This window comes from Struthio camelus, chromosome Z, assembly GCF_040807025.1.
Source record: "Struthio camelus isolate bStrCam1 chromosome Z, bStrCam1.hap1, whole genome shotgun sequence".
Taxonomy (NCBI): Eukaryota; Metazoa; Chordata; class Aves; order Struthioniformes; family Struthionidae; genus Struthio; species Struthio camelus.
In genome coordinates this window covers 65,766,765-65,788,136 of record NC_090982.1, presented here as the reverse complement: position 1 = coordinate 65,788,136, position 21,372 = coordinate 65,766,765, and the positions used below count along the sequence as shown (strand labels likewise).

General features: G+C 37.9%; 1 protein-coding gene across 1 annotated transcript in view; it reads left to right on the top strand.

Moving 5' to 3' along the window:
- Positions 1 to 146: 146 nt before the first annotated feature.
- LOC104146914 (CWC27 spliceosome associated cyclophilin) overlaps positions 147 to 21,372 on the top strand; it is a 113,760-nt gene continuing 92,534 nt past the window's right edge. Inside the window, exons 1-10 of the mRNA XM_068926969.1 lie at positions 147 to 286; positions 1,275 to 1,371; positions 3,008 to 3,120; positions 4,472 to 4,615; positions 5,166 to 5,264; positions 5,476 to 5,579; positions 6,647 to 6,716; positions 9,706 to 9,785; positions 12,383 to 12,416; positions 14,444 to 14,619. Of these exons, the coding sequence (XP_068783070.1) occupies positions 245 to 286; positions 1,275 to 1,371; positions 3,008 to 3,120; positions 4,472 to 4,615; positions 5,166 to 5,264; positions 5,476 to 5,579; positions 6,647 to 6,716; positions 9,706 to 9,785; positions 12,383 to 12,416; positions 14,444 to 14,619 (959 nt within the window). The 5' untranslated portion in view covers positions 147 to 244. The remainder of the gene's footprint in view (positions 287 to 1,274; positions 1,372 to 3,007; positions 3,121 to 4,471; positions 4,616 to 5,165; positions 5,265 to 5,475; positions 5,580 to 6,646; positions 6,717 to 9,705; positions 9,786 to 12,382; positions 12,417 to 14,443; positions 14,620 to 21,372) is intronic.

Sequence of the window (21,372 nt, the reverse complement as noted above, 5' to 3'; positions counted from 1 at the left end):
AGAAGCTTCCAGGTGGTGCCGAGGCGGAGCTGGTACTCATCGACTCGAGCGGAGGCTCTGGCCGGGGTCTCATCCCTTTCTCCTTCCCCCTGGCTCGGGCCGCCGCCTCCTCGCCTCGCAGAGCTGGATAGGAGCGCCCAAGATGGCGGGAGGCTGGCGGCGGTAGTGCGGGTTTGGAGGCGAGGCGTAGGCGGGCGTCGCGCTCGGGCCCTTGGCGAGGTCCCGAGCCGCCCCTCTCCCGACCATGAGCAACATCTACATCCAGGAGCCTCCCACCAACGGCAAGGTGAGGCCTGCCCGGGCGATGCGGAGCGGAGTGGAGGGGAAGGCGGCGGCCGCTGCCGCCGGGAGCCGGGCGCGGGCAGGGGCAGGGGCTGCGGCGGGGCTGGGCGGGGCAGGGCGGCCGTTGGCGGGCGGGGGGAGGGGCGCGTGCGGGCCGCCCGGGGGGCAGGACGGGGCGGGCTGGGGGGGCGCAGGAGAGGGGCTGTGCCCTCCGGGGGGGGGAGGGGAGCGCACTGCGCATGCGGTAGTGCGGGTGAGGGGTTGCGCTCTGCGTTTAGGAAGGAGGGTTGTGGCGGTGAGGGGGTGTTTGGGTGTCGCAGGTGAGGGGGTAGCGCTGCGCGTGTGTTGGCGTTGCGCCTGTGAAGGGCTCGTGCGCAGCAGCTGTTCGGGTGAAGGGAGCGTGCGCGCTGCGTGCGCGGGTGTGCGTGTTTAGGGGGCGGGTGAGGCGAGCGCGCGCCGCGTGTGCGCGGTGGTGGTCTCGGTGCTATGGTGCTGGGTTGGTTAAAGTTAGTGTTTGACGTATGGTAGGCCGTAAAGGCGTTGCCTGACTCAAGGAACAACCTGTGCTAGGTGGACGGGTGACACAACGCAAAGTAGTCCTTGCGGCATTGCATCTTATTTCCCCTGGTCTGAGACCAAATCTGAGGGTCTTAATAGTGTTGTGATGTCACACTGAACGTAATGGTAACACCTGCAATAAAGTTGTATGTCTTTGGAGGTTTAAGGCATAATTACTCTTTTTCTGTGTTACTTCATTGTGGAAGTGAATAAAGAGTATCTAATTGGTACCTGCTTATCGTTAGTTGAGAACTGTATTTTATGTACTGGCAATACTACGTGGGACTAACGGCTGCTACCTGGCACATCAGAATATGTGCTACTGTTATTAACCTCATGAATTTAGAAGTATTTTTTTTTAACTCGGTAACGATGTTCTTTGATCAGTGATTAATTTGCAAGAAAACTAATGACATTTATATACGTTTTTATAGGTTTTGCTGAGAACAACAGCAGGAGATATTGATATAGAGTTGTGGTCAAAGGAAGCACCAAAAGCATGTCGAAATTTCATCCAGCTTTGTATGGAAGGTAATGACTGAATGGGTTAGGAGCTGTTGAAATTGTTTCATGTACAGTATTGATATCTGTGCCTTTTTTTGTAAAATAGAGGTTGTAATTATGCTTTCATCTTATTATGTTAAGTAATGTTTTTTGTATGTAGAAAATACTAAATAGTATCCAGAAAGAGAATATTCCTCAAGGCCTTGTAAAAAGAACTTGAATGAAGAAAATATAAAAATTGTAGGTGTTTTTCTCAAATCTAGTAGACGTAGTATTTATTGAAAAGCTGTACATCAAAGGCTCAGGAAGGCTTATTTTTAGCAAGTCACTATGAAGTATAACTCCTCCTTTAATAAATGTGTGAAATGGCAGTGATGCAAAACTTGGACATCCTCTGAAAAGCTGCTCTTTGCATCACCATCCTTACTACTTTTACATTTATTCATGAATGCTTCTAATGTTTCTTTTGCTGTAGTTTTGTGCCGACTGAACTTCTGCAGTGCTTATCACTGAAATAGTGGGTGCCAGAATGAGAAGTTCACTGTTGGGAAAATTATACCAAGAATGTATGAAGGCCTTTTTTGCCTTTGTGTGTTTTCTAGCTGCTGCTATTATCCCATTTATACATTTATAGAGTGGTTAAGAATTCTTTTAGCCCTGCTCTGTTCAGAAACAATAGCAATCTGGGATTTGTGCCTCCAGCACTAATCACATCTGTTTCTTGTTTAGTTAGTTTCTTGCATCTAATCTTGATGTGGAGATTTTTTGGAAAGGTAAGTCAACTCAGCCATTGGCAAATCCTGAGAGTTACCCTTAGTGTTAAAGGATATCCTTTCTGAATTTTTCTGACTGCTGTGTAGGATCATATGCTTTTTTTATGATAACTTTGAGTATTTCCCTTGTAAGTTCCCTAGGGTGTGACCATCTATGAAGATACCTCGCTATACTGTAACACTTGTAGATCCTACTTTGTCTTGCAGCATGTTACTGATTTTAAAAAAAAAAAAAGTAAATACCTGTATACCTGTCAAGTAGAGTTAAATTTTGGTTCCTTTTGTTTTCCTTATGAGCTGATAGCTCTTACCTGATGTATATAGAATCAGAGAGGAAGTAACTTAGGGAGAAAGCTATACCATGTATTTTGTTCTGTGAAAATCATCAGTATGGGTACAATGCAGGTGAAAGTGATGACACCTGTGTTTCCTGCTGGTCGGTGAACATGCTACCATTTGGTGTATGGGTATGGATAACTATACATGTAAGAGGTTAGCTAGGACAAAGTGTAGTAGCTTTAGCTCTCCTTTTAAACTGGTATACATTGGGACTATCATTCTAGTGATAATACTGGAGAACTGAAAAGAAAGTAACTCATCAGTATCATCTTATCAGTGAGGTACAGTGCCTTTTGAAGCAGGAAATGTAGGACACCACAATTTTCTTCATAAATGTTGTCAGTCATAATTTATAGGTGAGAAACAGTGAAACCAAGCAAGACAGTGGAAGAAGAGGGGACACAGAGGAAGGAGCAGAACCTGGTTACAGTACTTGTTTTCTGGATCTCCAGTCTCTGGATATTTCTACCTAATCTATATGGAAGTGTAAATTTGAGACCATTTAAATATATTTAATATCCTTTTCTTCTTCTTCCTTTTTTTTCCTTTAGAGTATTACAATAACACAATATTTCACAGAGTTGTGCCTGGTTTTATAGTGCAAGGAGGTGATCCCACTGGTACTGGATCAGGTGGAGATTCAATCTATGGAGCTCCTTTCAAGGTAGATATCTTTATTTTGTGTGTTAATTTTTGGTTATTCCCTATCAGTTGGTCTTCCTGATAAGTTAGATTGCAAAAAAGCAGAACTCATGTAAGAATTGTAACGTTAGTTGTGTACGCTAGTTGCTTTGACATGTTGCTTCAGTGTTTTTGAATATGCATTTTTGTATTCAGAGTTCTTAAATCTACCTGTTGTGATATTATAAATATATAACCTTACTAGCATGATCTGCACAAGGAAGGATTGGGGGAAGAGTTAAGAGTAGATTTTTATATGCAGCAAACTCGGATACAGAAATGTACATTATTTACATAAATTTATATCTCAGTTAGCAAAGATCACTGACTATTATATATGATGCATTCATTTGAATTATTGTTACTGGCACAGCTCTTTTCTTGACCAGGAGCCTCAGATCATGAGCGAAGCCACACATGCACATGCACGCTATATTCTGTTACGCTTGATCGCTTTGTTTCAGACGTGGTGGGCAAGACCTTTAGCTAGTCAATGAAGCTGCACAGCGTGTCTCTGGGCCTTCAATCTCCCCTACTGCTAGAGCAGATTCATGCATGTGATATATCTTGATATTTGTACCTAAGCAGAACACAAAACAAATATTTGCAATACTACAGTAGCACTACTGCTTAGATTACTGGTATCATTCAGCATTTGCAGTGCTTAGAATTGTGTTACTACCATGCCATTAATATATTACTCATCAATTCACATTCCCTTGAAAGTAGTCCTGTTCTGCTTTAACCGAGGAAGAACATTTTTGGGACCATGATACTTGTTCAATTTTGAGCTATTGCAATCTGTTTCTGAATTTCCAGTTATTTTACCTGAATTAGGATTTGTCCCTATATGGAGTAGTTAACAAGAATGATAGATTTACAGGAAATGTGTGTGATGCAGTTAGTTACTTTGAGAAGTGTCTTTTTTTTAATATTAGGAGGAGAGTTAATTCTAACAAAAATACTGACTAACACTAATAATTAGACAATGCTTGTAAAACAGAATCTTTGAAAAAGACAGAAGTTACAGTTTTTCTTAAATCATATGTTTGTTTATATTATTGATATAGTCTATTTTCTTCAGTGTTTGGTTAGTGTTTTTTGAAATAAAATGGCTCCTATTGAGAACAGGAGCCATTAAATATAATCCTGGCATTCAGTTATAAATGGCTGGTTTTATTACTGTCAGAAAAAAAAATTAACACAGCTTATTTTGTGTTTGTGTGTGTGTATGTATATATAGAGAGAGAGATGTAAATGTAATTGGCTAAAGAAGTGGAAAAAATAAAATTACATGACCGAAATCATATTTCTTTGTCTGTCTTGTTTGGCAGGATGAGTTCCACTCACGATTGCGATTTAATCGAAGAGGACTTGTTGCTATGGCCAATGCTGGACCCCATGATAATGGCAGTCAGTTTTTCTTTACATTGGGCCGTGCAGATGAACTTAACAACAAGCACACAATCTTCGGAAAGGTCTGTGATACGGGCTAGAACGCCAATTTGAGTTTGGCAGAAGCAATTATGTGCATCTCTTTATTCAAAGGCTATTTTAGTGGTGTTTTTCTGCTGTGTACCTCTGAAATTTATTTCACTACTTTCTAGGCTGTCTTCATTCTCTTTGTTTCACATGCCTGATAAGAGTCTTTCTTTTGGTAGTTTCTATAATCATATGCATTGCTGTTGGTTTTCTTCTAAATTATATTTTAGTATTGTGCTTCCTTTGAGTAATCTCTTAATGAAAATATTATGACTGTTTAAAAATCAGTGTAATAATAGTAATATTTTTATAAAATTCCATTTGCAAATTATAATCACACAAGAAGAATCAGGAAAATGAAAACCTCAGGATGGATTTGCCAATATCATGGTTTATTTGAAAGAAATAAATGAACTATTTCTGCATTCCACAGTGTTTTTATTTTCCTCTTTCACTGCTCCGAGCACTCTCCCCTCCTCAAGCTCTCAGAAGTGCTATTTATTGCCTTTTAAAAATCTTATGCGCTTACAATGTTTTCTATATCAGGTTACAGGGGATACAATCTATAACATGTTGCGACTGGCTGAAGTAGAAGTTGACAAGGAAGAGAGACCACTTAGTCCACACAAAATAAGAAGTAGTGAGGTGGGTATGTTCTATTTTGAAAGCAACTTAAAGATTTTTTGTTTGTTCATAGTTTTCAGACAGCTCCATTCTAATGTGAAAACTGGGCACACGTTTATCTATAACTGTGTATGATATGCATGTCCTTGTATATTCTGATTTAAAGTAGTCAATTGTTTAATTAAAACAAAATGCCTGTTAAAGATGTGTCTAAAATAGTAATTTTTTATAGGTTTTGTTTAATCCATTTGATGACATCATTCCAAGAGCAAATAGAAAGCTGAAGAAAGACAAACCGGAAGAAGAAACTAAAAAGTCCAAATCAAAAGGCACAAAGTAAATATAATATAAGCACTAGTTAATTTTCTTTCACCTTTATTTTACAGCTTGCTTATTTTCTGTTTCTGCTTTTGAAACGTAAGTCTTTAACCAGACGTGCAGAAGAACTTTCTCTAATATTAGCAGAACAACCTCCTCCTCTGTCTCTTCAGAGATCAGAAAAATCTAGTTACTGTGACTGAAACGGTTACTGTGCATCAGCTGACCGATGATAACTCTATTATGTGTAGTTTGCTACAAAATGAGGTAGAATGTAGTAGTTTAACCCATTTTCCTGTGGGCAGGAGTATGCAATCATTCTTGTGTGACTGAGGCAATGCAGAACTTGCTGCACACTGGTAACTTGGTCATAGATCAGCTGTTTGAGATTTTGAACTTATTTGTCAACTGCCCCTTCTCGCCCACTAAAATATTCAGCAAAATTTCAAAAAAAATTCCCATTTGACATGGGAAATTTCCGTTCCTGTGAATGAAGCTTGATAGTTATAAACATGTAATGAAAAGTAATAGGAAATGTAAGCTGCATCTGTGCTGTCTGTTCTGTTGCCTAAGTATTGTGTAAGTACGTCAAACATGGTGAAAATTTTTTTTGAAAGAACTTAAAGATCATAATTTCTCTTAATTACGTTATGTGAATGTATGTCTGTATTTGATGCCTTTCTGAACTGTCCTGTCTTGAAAACTTTATATTTGTACTTAAATATTGCTGTATTGAAAAAAGCTTAAAAACAAAAAACCAAAAAGCTCTGCAGAGCTGTCAGGCACTTGAGTCCATGAAAATCTGTCAAGGGCAGAGTTTGTTAAGTTCCCTCCTAACAGTTTCTAAGTGATGCTTAACTATAACTATATGGTGGTTCTGTCCTGGGAAGAGGATAGAAGCCTACCTGTCTGAATACTGGTAGTTTATTGAAAATAATTTGTCATAGTTTGAAGTTGGTGCATTTAGCAGGAAAAAAACTGCACATAAAATGTAAAAGTAACATATTTAGAGTTTTTTTTTTTTGGATTGTTGATAAAATAGTATTTAAAGAGTTGCTAGAATATATGTGTTTTCTCTTTTAAAGAAATTTTAACCTGCTTTCCTTTGGAGAAGAAGCTGAAGAAGAAGAAGAAGAAGTCAACAGAGTTAGTCAGGTAATGTACTTAATGCTTACTTTTTTCTTTTCAACTTAAAATCAGCTTTGTTGCCTGTTTGTGAAAAGCTTTGAAGTTGCTAGCCTTCTTCATAAGTTTCTGAGCTTTGAGCAATAATATTAGAAATTACTGTAGTTTACACAATTCTATTAGTTTGACATGTAGGTAAACAAAAGTTTTTAACTTCTCTAACTGAATGTGACTTCAGTTGCTGCACAATAATTTTTATATTTCATTAAACATAATATTTCACGCTGCATAATTTGGAGCTATTTCTACTGTTTAGAATTCATAGAGGTGATACACACCTTATTTTTCCCTCACCTCCTTAATTACAAGAATGGGAAGTGATGGTCATATTATTTACTTGAAATTTGACATAGGTCAAATTGTTCGTTGCCAGTGCATTCTTAATCCCATTTTCTTACGTATTTATCCTGTGCCTAGAATGAGGCAGTGATAGTGTGGAAAAATAGTGCATTAGCTTATAATTAAATGTTACACTATTATGAATTGTCCACGTTCACAGAAGTAGGGTTGCTTAGGTAGTCTTTGACCTAACATTTCCTAACCTGATTCAAATAAGGTTGGTTAAATATTTCTTTGGCAAGTTGCTATCCTCATTTCTGCTGTTGTACAAGTGATTTCTCTAAGGCTGTATGCTTTTTAGCTTATTTGTATGGCTCAGGTACCTAGCTGTTTCAGTTAACGATCAGACTACATTGTGCTTGGTCCTGTACCAACATAAACTGAAAGGTGGTCCTCAGCCCTAAGGATTTGTGGTAAAATGGAAAAGAAAGCAGTGAATACAATGTTACAGTGAGACAGCATCAGTCAGGGTGATAGCAGGGGTTTATCACAGCAGTAGTTTTAACTGGTTGTTTCTTGCTTTGGCTTACCCCTTCAGATTAACTGTGCTTGTTTACCTTAACAACATGCCATTGCCCTCTTGCTGTTGATAGACATCTGTCTGTGTTTTAATATTGCATCTCATTCTATTACTTTGTTCTTCCCTTTCATGCCAAATAGCTTGCTTTTTGGTTTAAAATGCCCTAAGTAGAACATATCTTTAACCACAAACTCCTGATTCCACCCCCCGCCCCCAACAACCCAGTTTCAAGACTGGCATACTGCCTTCCAACTTGATCTTAAAAATCTTATCCTCATGTTTGTCCTAATTAAATTCTGGACTAGCTGTAGCTATCAATTGCTTTTAAGAATTTCTATTTGTTCTTTGTAACAAAATGAAAACTTATTTTCCTAACCTAATTACTTGTTTCTAATAGGTCTAGGTCAGTATCTCTATAGTTCTGGACACTGTTTTTTTTTTTTTTTTTAACTCTTGATATGCTGCTGAGGAGCCCCTGGAGGCTAGGTGAGATTTGGGAGGAAGGAGGGGGCAGGGAAAGGAGTCAGGCTGCCACTGAGGAGCCCCAGAGGTTGGGTGGGACAGGGTTTCATTCAGGAGGCTGGGTAGAGGCTTAGCCCTGTGGGGAGATCGGAGCCCAGGGCCAGGCTGATCACTCAGGAGGAGCCACGGGGTCAGGGTTCACAGTTTGGCTCAGAGGTCAAGAAGACCTAAGCTAACTATCAGGGAGCATCAAGGGCTGGCCACTACGTTAGGAAAATAAGCCAAGGGTGATCCCTGCAGAGGTCATGCCCTCACCAATGGGTTGCAGTCCTACAGGATCTGGATATGGCAGGCAGAGCCAGGTGCCAGTAACAGGGTCCAGAGAGTCCCCAGGCAAGGCAAGAAATGAACCAAGTCTGAGATCCGTTCAGGTGGCCCAGTCAGGAGCAGCAGGACATGGGGCCAGAGACAGGACACAGAGACAAGGCTACAGTGGAGGTCCAGATGGGTCCATTTAGAAGACAGGGCTAGAGACAGGTTCACTTACGACAGCTCAGGTAAGGATTGGATTTGCAGGCCTTGAGCTGAAAGGGAGCTCATGGCCAGGAGGCTATGGGGTGAAGACCCCAGGTGAAGCTCCTCACAGTCATTAATAGCTATTAGTACACTCAGAGCCCTGACCTTTTGGCTCCTGCTAGTTGTGGCTTAGTCTTTAAACTGAAGCCTTTGATGTCCAAACTGCTCTTTTAATTGTCCATACTTGTCTGGAGCTGTTCACAAAGGTACTGCAGCAGTTCACAAAAAACTGCCATATGTTCTGTCTGCCTCTTTAACACAAAGTTGTTGAAGCAAGTGATTTTTCACGTTGCTGAATGTGTTAGTCTTTTTTTCTACATAATAATAAATTGCAAGCGTTTGTAAGTTAGGATATGATTTTATTATCTGCAGAATTATTATTAAGGGAATATAAGCTGCAGCTGAAATAGAGACCTTCAGGTCACAATGCAGAGTATTTGCGTACCAGAGGTGGTAATATTTCAGTGTACCGCTTGGATCAGCATAGGAAATGTTTTCTTACTGGTATCTTTGTACCTGAAGATCTGAAGTGTTACAAGATTTTATTACTTGCCTCTGTAGATGATTCTTGCATGTTGTATTGCAGGTTATTCATTTCTTTTTTTTTCTTGAGGGATCTACATTGTGTCCAATCTAGTGATAAGTACTACTTTTGTACATGTTAGTTCTGAGTTGCTGTATACCCTCATTGGAAAGTTAGGTCTTAGCTCTTCATTCACTCGGGTAGATACACATGAAGATACCAGGTCCAGTAGGTAATGACTATGATAATAGGACAATCTCCTCCTCCCCCTCCCATCTTAGAATTAACTGCATTGTTGTTGCTGAAAGAGGTGTATATCCATGGAATCAACTTGATGCTTCTCTTTCTGGAACCAGTGAAATGAAAAAAAAATGCTTTCTCTGTTCTTCTCCTATTAAAAGTGTTTATGCTCGCGGCTTAGGCTAAAAATAGCAGGAAAGAAATGATCTTTTTCTTACCGTTACCTCTTTTCACCATCTATTCTCTAAAACACTGATGTTTATAATACCTTTTTTCTTTCTTTTTTTTTTTTTAAACAGAGCATGAAAGGAAAAAGTAAAAGTAGTCATGACCTACTGAAGGATGATCCCCACCTAAGCTCAGTTCCTGCTGTCAAAAGGTTAATACACAATTTCCAATTTCCAAAACAGATTTATATTGAGAATGTTAGACCTGATTAGCATCATGTATACTCATTGTTTGTCAGTCACTCTCTAAGAAAGTAAGAATGGTCATGCTAGGTCAGAGTGAATGTCCCTCTAAACCATTATGCTGTCATGGGTAGTGGACAGTAGTGGATGCACAAGAAGGAATAAGAGCAGGGAAGACCTGATGTTTCTCTGACTAGTCTCCTAGCCTCCAACTACTTTCAGCTAAGGGGACTATCAGTTTGAGGTATGTGGTTCATCTGTTTAATAATCTGTAATAGATCTCTCTTCAAAGTACTTGCTCAGTCTCCTCTTGAACACATGTAATGTTTTTGCATTTACAGCATCCTTTTATAAGAAGTTCCACAGCTTTACTGGGTGTTGCAGGAAGTACCTCCCTTTTTTTGTTCTGAACCCTGCTGTTGCTAGCCTCTTTAGTAACTTCTAACTCTTCTGTTGGAAGAGACAGTGAACAGTTGGTCCCTATCCATCTCTCTCTGCCATTATCCCTTCCTAGCCCATCTCTTTTCCAGCCCGAACTGCTAAAGGCTACTCAATTTTTCCTTATGCAGAAGTTGTTCTGTACCTTTGGTTATTATTGTTGCTCTCCTGTGATCTCTTTTCTGTTCTAAAATATCTTTTTTGAGGTCTACACAACATATTAAAGGTGTGAGTGAATCATAGACTTACGCGCTTGCGTAAACATGGTCTATTTTGTTCTGTTTCCTTCTTAATAGGTCTTAACTTCTAATTTGCTTTTTTAATCACTGTTGATTATTAAGCTGAGATAGTTGTGTAAAAGTATCATATCAACTCCAAGAAGTTGTTCATGATTGGTAATAATTAGGTCAGCTTAGAGCTCTTCGTTCTGCATTTGGTATTCCTTTTCCACATGTGCGTCGTTTTACTTTCATCTACTTTAAATTTCATTTGCCTTTTTGCTGACTCATCACTCAGGTCCTTCTGCAGTTGTTCAGTCTTCTCTTGTTCTTACTATTCTGAGTAACTTTGTATTATCAAGAAACTCAGTGATCTGGCTGCTTGCCTGCTTTGTTAATGAATTTGAACAGCCCAAGGCACAGCACAGACTCCTGTGGCATACCACTAGTGATCTCTCTCCATTGCAAGAACTCATTGTTTGCCCCTAACTTTTGTTTTCCATCTTTTAACCAGTTATTTATCATTCCCATCACCCAAGAGATGCTTAGTTTTCCTTTTTGGTTAGACATTCTGTGGGGGTCCAAATATAATATATTTAGCCCCTTCAGAAAACTCCTAGAGGTTGGAAAGGCAGTTTCCCCTTACAGAAACCATGTTACAAATCCCAATTAGATCATTATTTCCAGGCATCTGTTTATTTTATGCTTTATTATAGTGTCTACTCACTTGCTCAGGACAGGCATCAGAATTACAGACCTGATGCCTCCAAAATCTTTTTTTTAACGATTTTTGAAGAATTCTTTTTTTATAATCTCCTACTAAGAAACAGTTACTTCCATAGACAGTTTTCTGGATTCGTTCTAGCAAATTTATTGTTTCATTGGTGACCTTGGCTATTTATTGATGGGTTAGAGTGTATCTCAAAGCCTTAACTACTGAGACTCCTTCAATGTTCTTTTTTTGTTTCTGTACCATAACTTTTTATTTTTAAAGTTTTCTTGTGATAGAAAAAGCCTGGAGGGTCTTTGTTATTAGTTTGTGACAATTAACGGTAGATAGGTTAGCATTAGTATATTATCTTCAAATAGATTCCTTTTCAGTATGCTAAACTGTAGGTGTATATCAATGAAAAAGTTGATGTTAAGCCTAGTTACCAGTATAGTGCATGTAGAACGTAAGTATGTAAAGACGACTTCTCTAAATGCAGACTATTTGCAAGGAAATGCTAGGGATTGTTTGTATATGAGATCAAAAACATCTGTCTTAACAGAATGAATTAAGTTTGTTTGTTTTGAGAGGGGCAGGTTGTTTTGTTTTGTTTTACTTCAGTCTGATGCAGACAGTAGTCAAAAAACATGATGGTAGGCTCATTTGTTGTGTGTTTTATCTGACGTGATACTCTCACTGTTGTTTACTTTTTTTGGTACTTATTCTTGTACGATACTGAACGTATACAGTGTCACAGCGCTTGATCATCCATGTTTTCTTCCAGACTGATTTCCACAACTATCCGATAATCTTTTATCTACATGCCTAGTCATACTTTCTTTAACCAAAATATTTTGTTTAAAAATAATAATAATTCTCTATCTTATCAGAGACGATATTTTGTCCGGATAGTTCAAGATGTGCTTTATCTACTATATGACAGCACAGAGTTTTCCTATTGTTTTATCCTATGATTTTTAAACACTTCTAGTTAGAAATGGTAGAAAATATTACTAACTGATGCTGTTAGGATGAAGTTGAGCATGGTATAAATGACTAAATTGGCTGAAATTTCAAGGAGGTAAGTGAACAGAATTTTTAATTCAAGTACTGTTTTTTGGTGTGTGTTTGTTTGTTTTAAATACTATTCTAATCCTTCTCTAGTCCTTCAAAGTAGTTATGGTTATTTTTCTTCTTTCAGTGAAGCAGCAGGTGAAGAAGGAGGTTCAAGTGAGGTGAGTAACATTTTTAAAATAAATAAATCTTTATTTTTTGTTATGTGAGAATTAGATCTTAGGGAGGAAACAAACGCTGCTTTTCTAAACACTGCTTCCATGACAAAAAAATGTTTAGGAAACCATGTTTCGATGTTTAGGGAAAAAAAATCTGTACTTAAAAAAAAAAAAAACCTTCGCAATGAAATTTGTCATAAATAATAATAAAACTCCAGGTTTTGAGGGGAAACTTTTGTATGAGTGAAAGTCCTGTTGGAAAGATTTCTCCAAGGAAACAACATTTCAGTGAGTACACTTCTCACTAAAATTAGTATTGAGGGAGACTGTCATCTCTGACAATCAGGAAATGTGAATAAGCAAGCAGTAATACAGTGGACAAACGACCAAACATGGAGACTATTTTAGTTACAAAGAGATTGTCATATATCGCGCAGAATAAAACTGGTAGCTGAAGTATGTCTTTGTCTCAGGGGATAGCCCTTTGAGTTGCTGCTGAGAGGACAAGGATGTATTTTTTGACTGGGAATATAACCCCCCATTCCCCAGATTGAATGCTGGAAAGGATTCTCTCTTCCTTGTCTATCTACAATGCATAGATACTGTACTGTTAATTCATGCACTGTGGAAACAGAGGAAGAACCCAACCTGTCCCATTCTCTTGCATAAATGAGAAGAAAACTGTCAGTTTCCAGCCTGTTTTCTCTGTGCTGTGTTTCCAGCCACAAAACATAGTATGAGTTTAGGTTCTTGTACTCTCCTCCTTTGTAATTCTTGCTGTACAGGAGTGTTTATGTGTTGGAAGGGTGGTGAGAACCTTTCTGAGAATGACATTCGGCTAATAATTTTTCAGATACTCAAATTGCCCTGTGTTGTCTAAATTAATATCTAAGCCTGGTACTCTGAATACTAAACAGTGATTCAGATTCAATATCTAAAATCCAGCTCTCAATTCTTTTTTTCTTTTTTTTCCTTCCCTCCCCAAAATTGTACTTCTTGCTTCTCTCCCCCACCTCCAGTCTTTTCCTTTTCACACATATGGATGTGGACATCATGATCCTCCTCCTACCTGTAAATCACACCCAAAGTGTGTATATTCTCTTTAGTGTTCCTTTCCAACTGTTGACATCCTGGCTATCTCCTGGAGTTTTGTATAGTCCTCTTGCTAAGACTGTCATGTCTGCATGTGGTTAAAATTGCCATCACTTAGCATCTTATGCCGTCTCTTTGGCTAATTAGCACCATTCCAAAATAAATTTAAAGAGCTGTGCAGTCTGATTTTTGTCTGAGTTGGCATCTTTCCATGAAGATTCATGCAGGCTTCCTTCTTCTTCAGGGAAGCTTTCATGTGCAGGAGTCAAACTTAGATCCCTTGGTCCAGTCAGGTTTCTGCTTTGTTGTTGAGTGGCTGATTTCTCCCTCCCAATCATCTTTGAACTGAGCTTCCTCTGTCAGGCGTGGAAACATAGTAACTCTGTAGCAAGCAGGGATTATTGATTTTTTTTTTTTTTTTTTTTTTTTACAAGTTTTCACAACTTCTTTCAATCAATGTTGCATTTGTAAAGTCCCTCCCAGAGACTGATGGGAAAACCTCTTCCATCCCATCATGACTGTATAATCCCTGTATTAGGATATTTTTATTGAGGACTTTTTTTTTTTAATGGAAAATTAAGGAAGTGTTTTATGTATTGCCTTGATCATATATAGGATCCAGAAACAATGATCAGACAGGTATGACATTGTTATGTGGTATTCCTTAGACCTAGGAGGGTTTCTTAGGAAGTTATCTAAGTGATACAAAAAATTTATAATTTATGTATGAAAAAATTATTACCGTGTTTCTAATTTTTGTGTTCCCTCTGAAGCAAATAAGGAGATATTTGTTAGAAAAATGTGTTTTGAGGCGATTAAAAAAGAACTTAACATTTTTTTGAAAGATAATCTTTGTACAGAATTTTGAACATGGAAACTTTCTTAGTCAACAAAAAAAGAAGCTAAACCAGCAATTTTCCGATTTTAAATCAATAAAGGAGGAAGAGGAATGTAATGAAGATACTGATAGCATAGAAGGTGAAGTCGCTAGCAAGGAAAGATTTCAAATGAAAGAACGCATTGCAAAAAAGTTAAAAATTGATACAAATGAAACTGTTAAATTGCCGCTTCAAGAGGAGGAAACTAAGGCAGAAAAGAAAACAACTAGTCGTAGGTAAGTATCTTTTTCTTTTTTTTAATTAAGCTTGTTTGCAGTTAGATTTTCTGTTCACTTCTAATCTTGTAGTTTACTACACTGATAGTATTATATTAAAATTATTTCCCCTCCGCACCAAGATGAAATTGTCTATTGTTTTCTCATTTCTTAGTTTTATTTGGCAGTTTAAATTTAGAGTTAAGTTGCGTTTTTGTCACACTATCTGAAAGTTTATTGTTAACCTTTTATGGGACTTCTTCTGTTTATTTTCCCTATGAAAAATATAAATATAGAAAAATATAAATATAGTTTGGACTGTATATATCATGCTTTGTTTCATCTTTATATGGAGTTTTGCAAATTCTTCATCTGAAGTAATTCATGTGTTCATCTATCACTCATACTTTCAGAAAGTAAAGGCTTCCTAGCCACCTATATTAAAATCTTATTTAACACAGCAGTCATTCTTACAGTGTACCAGTTATTCAACATTGCAACTGATACACCAGTTTTTAAATACTATGTAGGGTCGTTCTTGAAGGATTGAAATATGTCTATATTTAACAGTGTAACATTATATTGAACTAATTAAACTAGCTCTAGACAAATTATTTTGTTTCTGTAGTAATGTACAGTTCTTTACAGAGATAGCAGCTTATGTAGTATAGCTATGCCAGTCTTAGTGAAATTTTATACTGATTAGCTCTCAATTTTCCGTGAGTTGATTAGCCTCCTTGGAACCTTGTGTAAGACGGTCTTGCTTCCAGAGCTAGTTTGGGAATTTCTGCCTGACAATATTCATATTAGCGTAGGAACACCCTTCATATATGTAGTTGATGAGTAGTGGGGCTGATGTCAAATTTGCTATGAATTATTTTTCAGTATTTTAGTAGCTGTGGACTCTAGAAGTTACTGAACAGTTAATAGTCTTCATAGTAATACAGCTTAACATGTAAATTTATTTATTCAGTGAAATTTGCTTGGCTGTTGTGGAGGAAGCATTGAAAAAGTAATTTAGAATTTATACTCTAATTCTGTATGGTTGTCATAAATAGTTACTTTACATATAATAAATTTTGGGTATGCAGTGGCTGTCTTAGACTCTCTCCCATAGCCGTCGTCTCTGAACTGAACCAACCTTATTTTATTTTTATTTTTTCCTACTTGTTTCCCCCAACCTTAGATATGGTTTTCTATGTAATGGCCAAGTATGTTGTCAACATGGAATAATCTGAGGCGGTCTGTTTATGACGAATACCTGTATTCAATATAAATGCTTTAAAGAGGGATTTCAAAATTTCCATAAAAAATATTATCCCTGTATCACTAACTGGGGAGCAAAGGCTTTGGATCCAGATATCTGAAGATACGTTTGTTGTGATGGTGTTATATGCTTTGAGATAAAATGCAAATTCAAACTATTGGTTAGAAAGGAGAGGGGATGACTCAAATCAGCTGTTATTTTACAGTCAGCCGGAATGCACACATCTAATTTGCACCACTTTCAGGTTATTCAAATTTTCATGGCTATATACCTAATAAAAGTAAAAATAACTATATCATATTGTAAAAAGGACTATTGTCAGTTGTGGTGGACAGTCTCAATTGTAAGACAAACTGGATTATTAAGAGAAAAGGGATAAAGTATCCTGATATTTGCTACTTGATGAATATTGATTTGATGCTTTTTATTGAAAGAATTTGATACTATTTCAAAAGCAACATCATTATAAGTTTTGAGCGTTCCACGTCAGATAACATTTGTTAATCCTACATGGCCTGTGTTTAAAAGCAGGCAGTGCTTTTAGAGAAGTAGGAACATTTGCATTATTTTGGATAATCTTTTAATATGAGTATGCAACCCTAAGTGTTGCTGCTTGTCTAACCTTTGGAGCAGTGAAAACCCCAGTGAGAACATTGCCAAGAATAGAATTTTTATTAACCACTTTAAGTTTGAACAGCTCCAGCAAATAAAATACTCATGGGATATAAGCAGGAAATTCAGTGTCCTTTTCTACAACTTCTGCAGTATTGACTTGAACCTGAAAAGCACACCAGGGAGAGTACCAGAGTTTTGTATTTAAAGCAAATCTGAGTAGTTCTCAGGCAGTTCTTTTCCTGGTCCAGATGACAGTGCCGCTTTCAAAGCTCCTTGTAATTTTGTGTTTGCTCTGAAGAGAAGACTCAATGTGTTTAAATAGCTGGAAATAAATGAGCAAGATCATTTGATATCAAACGTTCAGCATAACAGCATAAAAAGATACAGTAAACAAAATCTGTAGTTTAAATAATCATTAAGTTTATCTGTAGTATGATTTCACTTTTAGTTAAAAGCAACTAACTTTTCTGCTTTGGCAAGTTGCATGGAGTCCACAAGATATGTGTAGTCAGATCTGTGGATTAATGGTAATCCATTACTGTTGGGCCCATACATAAATCTCATCTCTTCATAGAACTGTATAGTGTTATGTACATGAGTATAAAACTCAATTTCCTGAGCACTGGCTTTCTGTTACTCGTTCTTTTTTTCCCTGTAAGTGCACCTGAATCGCACTATATGAAATTTAAAAGATTTTTGTGGATTTGAAGGGCCTGGAGACATCTGGTGAGTCCAACATATTCATCAGAGGGAAGATATTTGATCTCCTCATAAATTGAATCACCTTTGTCTTGATGGCTGTGCTAGATATAACCAGGTGTTGTTTCAGAGGACATATGCAAGGCATCTTTTAAAATCTGTCCACTGTTTTTCCGTTCTGCCATCTTTGATATTGTGCTGTGTGGCTGCTTTGGAAGTTAGTGGCTGTGCCATCTCTGCTGTGGACTAGCTGTCTGCAACAAAGTATATTGAAATCAAGGAGGATGACAGGTAACTTGGATCTCAAAAGGCGATTATTAGTTCTGCAGCTGAGATCCATGCAAAATCCCAGTGATAAATTGTATGAATGTTTCTCCTGCGTCAATAAAAATGATCGTGTGTCAGCGTGCGGGTCAAGGACACATCAGGTAGTTTTCTGTCTCAGATCTTGCAGGAACATTGTGCTGAAGCAATTTTCTGACTGCATGAAGAAGTAGTTCTTCAATACTATGCCTTCAGCGATAGATTAATCCTGAACCATATAATGTTTTTGGTGTTATCCATAATACTCTCCTGTATGGAAAAAGTGTAGCCTGTTTAGATTCAATGTGCTGTCCTTGATCATAGACGCAAGTCTGAATAAAAGCGTGTCAATCTTTCAAATTTGTGGACACTTAGGAATAGTCTGGGTTAGGTTCTTGTACGGTAGGCTTTGGGCAAAGATCAGTGTTAGGAAGCTATATCAGATTGTGAAGGGAAATAGCACAGAAATAACAAAAAATTCTGCAAGGAAAGTTTTTTCTGAAACCCTATGCTCAGGTATAGAGAAGCCAAACAAAATCTTTAGAATAGGACATTTGACTCTGTATGTACTTGCTACCTGTCTGTCCAACGGTTTGTCCAGCAATCTGTTTAAATGCCCATTGGGTTTTTCAGGGATCGCTACCAGAACCAGACTTGCTTACAGTGTAACAGCAAGTTTGCAGCATGAAGGAGACACAAATCTGAGCATGTGCTTTGGAATACATGAGATGTTCTATGTCCAAGCTTGCATGATATTTTTCACATTTCCAGAGATATTTGTGTGGATGTTCCATAAGCTGTTGGCTGTTCATCTGGAAGGTGCGTGTTGTGTGTTTGTGATTATTCCACTCTTATAGGAGGGTAGCAGTAGAGTTACCTTATCTCAGAAGAGGGCTTTATTCGATACAGTTGTAGCAGTTGGGAGCCACCACTTAGTATCACAAGTGAAGTCAACTTCTAGCTTCTGTTACTTTCCAAATGATAGTCTGGCATCCTCTGACATGAAGATCAAAGACATAGCACTGTTTGATCTGAATAGGTATTAACTTTGAGGTCTGATAAGATATAGTAAGATAAGCAGCCCATTATCAGGTTTCGTTGTCTGAAATAGTGACTTTTTTGTAAGCGCACTGGAGAGGATTGGTAATATTCTCATGGGACTTTACCACCCACTGTAGTCCAAGTGCTCTTGATCAGAGCAGACGTAGATGTAGAAGGTGTGGATATCAAACAAGAAGTTGGATGACCGAGGCATAGCTTGCAGGGGAATGTTGAGTAACATGTCAGAGGGCCAAGGAACACCTGGTATCTATCAAAATCGTTCATCTCATCAGAAATTTAAATCTGCAAATAGAATACTTGAATTTTTAATAATTTTTTTTTCAGAGTAATGTCTCTAAAGGATAACTTTTTCAACAAATCTGTGTTCATTTGTGTCTTTCTTGATTCTTTTAATACAAAATCCATTTGTGAAGTCACGTTTGCACATCTGTTTCGGAGAAACAGTATGGAAACAATAGACACCTTCTCAAATTCATGGTACTGAGATCCCAGGCACCTCTTCTAAATGCAATCATACTTGGAGTGCTCAGAATGGTGAAGTTAGTTTTAGTGATTTCGTTATGTATTTGAACCTTTTGCATATGTTTTTCAAAAATAATTTGAGAGGCTTTCCAATTTCATATTAGATAGGAAACATCAGGAAAAAGAATTTCCCGCTTATTCTGGCAAGTTGTTAGAGAAATTCCACAGGTCTGTTGCTTTTAGAAAGGTTAAACCTAAGCTTCAAAGGATAGAACAGATGGTTAAATGAAAAAATATATGCAGATAAAGGAAGTGTTTGCCATCATTGTAATAGGAATCAAATTCATCAGCATGACATCCACTTTGTAAAATGTCAGTAGCTGGAGATGATCAGCTGAATGCTTGCAAGTGAACACTCTTCTAGCCTAGTAATTACGAAATATTCCTTTTCCATTTGTTTTCTTCCTGTAGGTGGCGCTCGGGTGCTGCACATTTGTAGCTACCAGCTTTTTTTGAACGTTCTCTGCTCCTTGTTACCAAGACATGCAATGTGTAAATAGAGTACAAAAAAAGGAAATTACTGCATAAATGCATTGATTCATGATAACAGCAGAAATAGGTAGAAGTATTTCTAGATGTTCCAAACTTCCAAAAATGCTTTAGCTGAACTGTAAGAAATTAAACTGCCTCAGCTAGAAAGCTCCAAAGATTTCTATATGTGTCTGAGCAGCTTTTTGAAGAGAATAGTAAACAGAATTAAAATTATTTTCCCTGTCTTTTCTTATCATTAAAGAGCTCATAATGACGATGGAGCAAGTAGGATTTTTTGCTTTGGTGCCTGACCCAAGTTTTTTACTTTGGAGTTATAAAGATTTAATTTTTCTCCAGTACTAAGTAGTCATTGCATGTTTTGTTACCTTGGGATGACTGTGTTTTTGTAGCTACTGAAGTAATTTATGGATTATTTCTAAATGTCGCAGCTATATCAAGATAGTATTTTGGGATGTTTAAAATTTTTCACTGTACAGCAACAATTTCAGTTGTATCTCTCTGATGGATATGCTATTGAATGGCAATATGCTATTGAATGGCGATATGAAATAGGTGGCTCGAGTAGCTGAACTGCTGAGGAAGAAATATTGACTTTTCTTTTTGAATATTTAACATTACTTGAATTTAACTATGTTTGTGCTTCTCCTTTTTTTCCCCCCTGAATTCCTATGGTCTAATGTAGTGCTTTGATTAAAATACATTTATTAAATACTATCTCTCTGAAAACATATTTATTGATAGATGTACCTTCAGAAATTAACTTCTATAATTTGGGCTTCCAGCAGGCTATTCTACAGAATTTCAAGTGCCTGTATTTTAACAGTGGTTTGCTTTTAAAAAAAAAAAAAAAAAAAAAAAAGATATTTTAGTAATGGATTAAGGAGGACAGTAATAATCCTTTAACTGTGTATTACTATGATCTGTGGTTCCTTTGTGAAGCGAGGAATGCAAGTAGCAGAGTACAGACTTTGGACATCAAGAGGATAGAGTTTGTCTTATTGGAGGAACAGGTAGGTGGTATCCTGGCAGGTCTTTAAGGACAGTCTCCTCCAAATACAAGTTCAGTACTCAGCTGGAGGCAGGGAGGGGGAGTAGATGTGTCAAGAAACTGGCTCGGCTAAACAAGGAACTCATGACTGATGTCTAAAAAGGACATGAAAGTGAGAACAGAAGATAAAGGAAGTATATGGAAAAGTGAGGACATGCAGAGAGGGTGTTAGGAAGATGGCTAGAGTTGAAATTGGCAAGGAAAGTCAATGACAACTGGAAGAACTTCTGCTGCTGTGTGAACAGTAAAAGAATAAGCACAGAAAAATATGGGCCTGCTGGTGAATGAGGTCTTCTAGGCTTCTGTGGCTATAGGCAGGGTTCAAGGAAGAGAGGAATTATTAGTAGTGGAAGAGGATTGAGTCAGGAATTGCATGAGAAATCTTGACCCATTCATGTCCATGGGATCATATGGGATGCGTCTGAGGGTGCTGAGAGAGCTGGCTGATGCCGTTGCTGCTTTCTGTCATCTTTGAAATGTTGTGGAATTCCTCTATGATGGGAGGATGTTGACCCATCTTCAGAAAAGGCAAGAAGGATAATCCAGTCAGCCTCGCTTTGGTCCTTGGGAAAATCGTGGAGGAGGTCTTGGGGTGGAACTTGGAAGCCAATCCTGGGAACATGAAGGGAGAAAAAGTTGGTTGGAAACAGTCAGCATGGATTTAGCAAAGGTAAATCACGCTTGACCAACCTGACTGCTTTATATAATGGCTGTATCTGTAGATGAGGGGAGAGCAGTGGATGTCATGTGCTTTCAGCATGAGGCT